Here is a 4,278-nt window from a genome sequence, read left to right as displayed (position 1 = left end):
GTGAAGCCAAGCGGGCCAGGCAGTGAAGCAAAGTGCCATTGTTTTGCCGGCGTTGAAGCCAAGCGGGCCAGGCAGTGAAACCAAGTGCCATTGTAAGCCGGGCACTGAAGCAGCATGCCAAGCGGTGAAGCCAAGCACCATTGTTGGGTTGGGCTGTGAAGCCAAGCGCCATTGTAGGCCAGGCGGTGAAGCCAAGCGTCATGTTTGGGCTGGGCGGTTAAGCGAAGTGGTCCGTGCGGTGAAGCTAAGTGGGCCAGGCGGTGAAACCAAGCGCCATTGCAGGCGAGGCAGTGAAGTCAAGCAGGCCAAGTGGTGAAGCAAAGCATCATTTTCCCCACACAAACAGGACGCGCTCATTCATCATTATACAGATGTTCTTCACCTGCATAACCAGTCCTTAAGCCTAAAAAAAAACCTTAAGCCTAAAAAAAAAAAAAAAAAAAAAAAAAAAAAAAAAAAAAAAAAGTTAAAAATCAATTCGCCAATCCTAAGCGCTATTGCTGGGCCAGGCGGTGAAGCCAAGCGGGCCAGGCAATGAAGCCAAGCGCCATTGTTGTGCCGGGCGATGAAGCCAAGCGGGCCAGGCGGTGAAGCCAAGCGCCATTGTTGGGCCGGGCAGTGAAGTCAAGCGGGCCAGGTGGTGAAGCCAAGCGCCATTTTAGGCCAGGCGGTGAAGCCAAGTGCCATTGTAGGCTGGGCGGTGAAGCCAAGTGGGCAGTACAGTGAAGCCAAGTGTCAATTTTTGGCCGATTGGTGAAGCCAAGCGTCATTTTACCCACTCAAACAAGACACGCTCATTCATCATTATCACAGTTTCTTCACCTGCTTAGCCAATCCTTAAGCCTAAAAAAGAACCTTAAACCTAAAAAAAAAAACCTAAAGCCTAAAAAAAATGAAAAAATCAATTTAACAATCATAAGTGCTGTTGTTGGGCCAGGCTGTGAAGCCAAGCGGGCCAGGCGATGAAGTCAAACGCCATTGTTGTGCTGGGTGATGAAGCCAAGCGGGCCAGGCAATGAAACCAAGCGACATTGCTGTGCCGGGCGATGAAGCCAAGCGGGCCAGGCGGTGAAGCCAAGCGCCATTGTTGGGCCGGGCAGTGAAGCCAAGCGGGCCAGGCGATGAAGTCAAACGCCATTGTTGTGCTGGGTGATGAAGCCAAGTGGGCCAGGCAATGAAACCAAGCACCATTGCTGTGCCGGGCGATGAAGCCAAGCGGGCCAGGCGGTGAAGCCAAGCGCCATTGTTGGGCCGGGCAGTGAAGCCAAGCGGGCCAGGTGGTGAAGTCAAACGCCATTTTAGGCCAGGCGGTGAAGCCAAGTGCCATTGTAGGCCGGGCGGTGAAGCTAAGAGGGTCAGGCGATGAAGCCAAGCGCCATTGTTGTGCGGGGCGATGAAGCCAAGTGCCATTGTTGTGCCGGGCGATGAAGCCAAGCGGGCCAGGCGATGAAGCCAAGCGGGCCAGGCGATGAAGCCAAGCGGGCCAGGCGATGAAGCCAAGCGGGCCAGGCGATGAAGCCAAGCGGGCCAGGCGATGAAGCCAAGCGGGCCAGGCGATGAAGCCAAGCGGGCCAGGCGGTGAAGCCAAGCGCCATTGTTGTGCCGGGCGATAAAGCCAAGCGGGCCAGGTGGTGAAGCCAAGCGCCATTGTTGGGCCGGGCAGTGAAACCAAGCGGGCCAGGCGGTGAAGCCAAGTGCCATTTTAGGCTAGGCGGTGAAGCCAAGTGCCATTTTAGGCTAGGCGGTGAAGCCAAGTGCCATTTTAGGCTAGGCGGTGAAGCCAAGGGCCATTTTAGGCTAGGCGGTGAAGCCAAGGGCCATTTTAGGCTAGGCGGTGAAGCCAAGGGCCATTTTAGGCTAGGCGGTGAAGCCAAGGGCCATTTTAGGCTAGGCGGTGAAGCCAAGGGCCATTTTAGGCTAGGCGGTGAAGCCAAGGGCCATTTTAGGCTAGGCGGTGAAGCCAAGGGCCATTGTAGGCTAGGCGGTGAAGCCAAGGGCCATTGTAGGCTAGGCGGTGAAGCCAAGGGCCATTGTAGGCTAGGCGGTGAAGCCAAGGGCCATTGTAGGCTAGGCGGTGAAGCCAAGGGCCATTGTAGGCTAGGCGGTGAAGCCAAGGGCCATTGTAGGCTAGGCGGTGAAGCCAAGGGCCATTGTAGGCTGGGCGGTGAAGCCAAGGGCCATTGTAGGCTGGGCGGTGAAGCCAAGGGCCATTGTAGGCTGGGCGGTGAAGCCAAGGGCCATTGTAGGCTGGGCGGTGAAGCCAAGGGCCATTGTAGGCCGGGCGGTGAAGCCAAGCGTCATTTTACCCACTCAGACAAGACACGCTCATTCATCATTATCAAGGTTTCTTCACCTGCATAGCCAGTCCTTAAGCCTAAAAAAGAACCTAAACCTAAAAAAAAAACCTTAAGCTTAAAAAAAACCTTAAGCCTAAAAAAAACCTTAAACCTAAAAAAACCTTAAACCTAAAAAAAACATTAAGTCTAAAGAAAACCTTAAGCCTAAAAAAGAATTAAGAATTTTGTGAGGGCATCAACTCACCAATTGTAAGGACCAAAACTTACTCTGCTCATCCCAGTTCTTCAACATTCATCAGCAGCCATTTGATATCAGAACACCTTTCCAGACTGACCTGCTCCGAAGAGGCACAGCTTCCTTCACTAGTTGATTATCTTGGTCCAACCTGTAAGGACAAGACTGCCTACTAGAAGAAGCCTAGCTCGTTCCCTCTGCAGAGCCGGTCTTCTAGATTATTTCCCCAGAACCACCCGAAGGTTGATATCAGAAAGAATAGATCTAGATATCTGACCATTTGTACACTTGACAAACGGCTTGTACTTGTCCATCAAGGTACAGAGCATACTAGAATCAGCGGGGTTTTTTCCCTCAGTAGGCCATTGTCCTCCAGGTTATTACAAGAGTTGTAATTCAAGCTGGATAAGTTAAGCCTTGCATCCTCCAAGCTGGTCAGTCCTTCCAAGTATCCTCCCTCTACCTGTCTGTCAGTCAGTCCGTTCATAGATCCCGGTGGGGGGGAGGGGATCTCCTTCCTGTGGATGTGGTATTTCGAACTTGTCCTGATTGGATTAAGCACAATTATCTGAAGGTTTGGTCCTGGCAAAACTCGGCTGAATCTCCTTTCCCTCACAAAATTAACTGAAATTAAACTTTTTTTTTTTTTGGGGGGGGGGGGTTAATTTCTTTTTCTTTTTTTGGGTTTTCATTTTTTAGTTTTTTTTTGTTTATTTTTATAATTCTTTTTTTTTTTTTTTTTATTTTTGTATCCATTTGGTGATCGAAGTATTTAAGTACCAGTGAGACTCCTCAGAAGCCATTCGATATGATCAGCTGCTAATTGAACCTGCTTAATGGTAATGGTACTACTGATGTTGATTAAATTACTATATTCGTGCCTTCGTGGCATATCTATTAAGCTGACTCCACTCTGCCGGGTGATTTCCATCAGCGTCCTTCCTTCCACTGCATATATGGGTCTGTGGAACTTCCTCGGGACATTCAAGTCGACAGTCACGTACCCGTTGAGGCCATAGTCCCTTGTGGTGGTGGCTCTAACCTTTTCACCTTGGAAGGTGATGTGACTACTGTCGGATGAGGAGATGACCCTTTTGGGGTTCTCGGGTTACAGGTCAAATACGATAGGTTTTCGAGTAGTTCTCTTTGTAATCTTTTCTTCCCTTTCCTTCTCCTTCTCCTCCTTCTCCTCCTCCTCCTCGTCCCTGGAAGTTTCCTTTTGGAGCTTCTGCTCTTCCTGGCGGTTGTTGGTGTCACGGAGAGCGCCTTTCTCAGCCTTACGTCCGTTGGCATCCTGGTCCTTTGCCTCGACTACTTTTTCCTCACTTTTATTGTCTCTGACATCCTTTTGGACATCTTCCTTCTGACCATCCTTAACATCCATCTCGGTCGAGATTTCTAAACTTTTCTTGTTAAGTCTCACTTTCCTCATTCCAGGTCTGTTTTCTTTCTTCTTATCTCCCCCTTCAAGTTCCTCCTTGAGTGAAGGGATGATCTCATTTGCCGCAAGCAGCTCGTCCTTCAGACCAACATTTTCTTTGGTGAATTGGACGATCCTCTCCTCTGACATTTCCTTACTAGAACTTAGATGGGAGACACGTTCCTTGTGACTATCTCTCTCCTTGGTGATAGAAGCCATACTCTCCTTTTCAGACTTAATTTTTTCCAGTTCCTCCCTCAATTGAATATTTTTTTGCTCCAAGTCACTTAATTTATTCAATTGTTCTTTCTTGAGACGTTGTAACT

At 49.6% G+C, this 4,278-nt stretch overlaps 1 protein-coding gene across 1 annotated transcript in view; it reads right to left on the bottom strand.

The window, feature by feature from the left end:
• Positions 1–3,640: 3,640 nt before the first annotated feature.
• Positions 3,641–4,278, bottom strand: part of LOC137651088 (M protein, serotype 2.1-like) — an 843-nt gene continuing 205 nt past the window's right edge. The window contains exon 1 of the mRNA XM_068384225.1: positions 3,641–4,278. This exon is cut by the window's right edge and continues 205 nt beyond it. Coding sequence (XP_068240326.1) covers positions 3,641–4,278 — 638 coding nt within the window.

The sequence above is a fragment of the Palaemon carinicauda genome, chromosome 12 (assembly GCF_036898095.1).
Source record: "Palaemon carinicauda isolate YSFRI2023 chromosome 12, ASM3689809v2, whole genome shotgun sequence".
Lineage (NCBI taxonomy): Eukaryota > Metazoa > Arthropoda > Malacostraca > Decapoda > Palaemonidae > Palaemon > Palaemon carinicauda.
The sequence above is the reverse complement of the archived record's forward strand: the minus strand, read 5'-3'. Positions and strand labels throughout refer to the sequence as shown.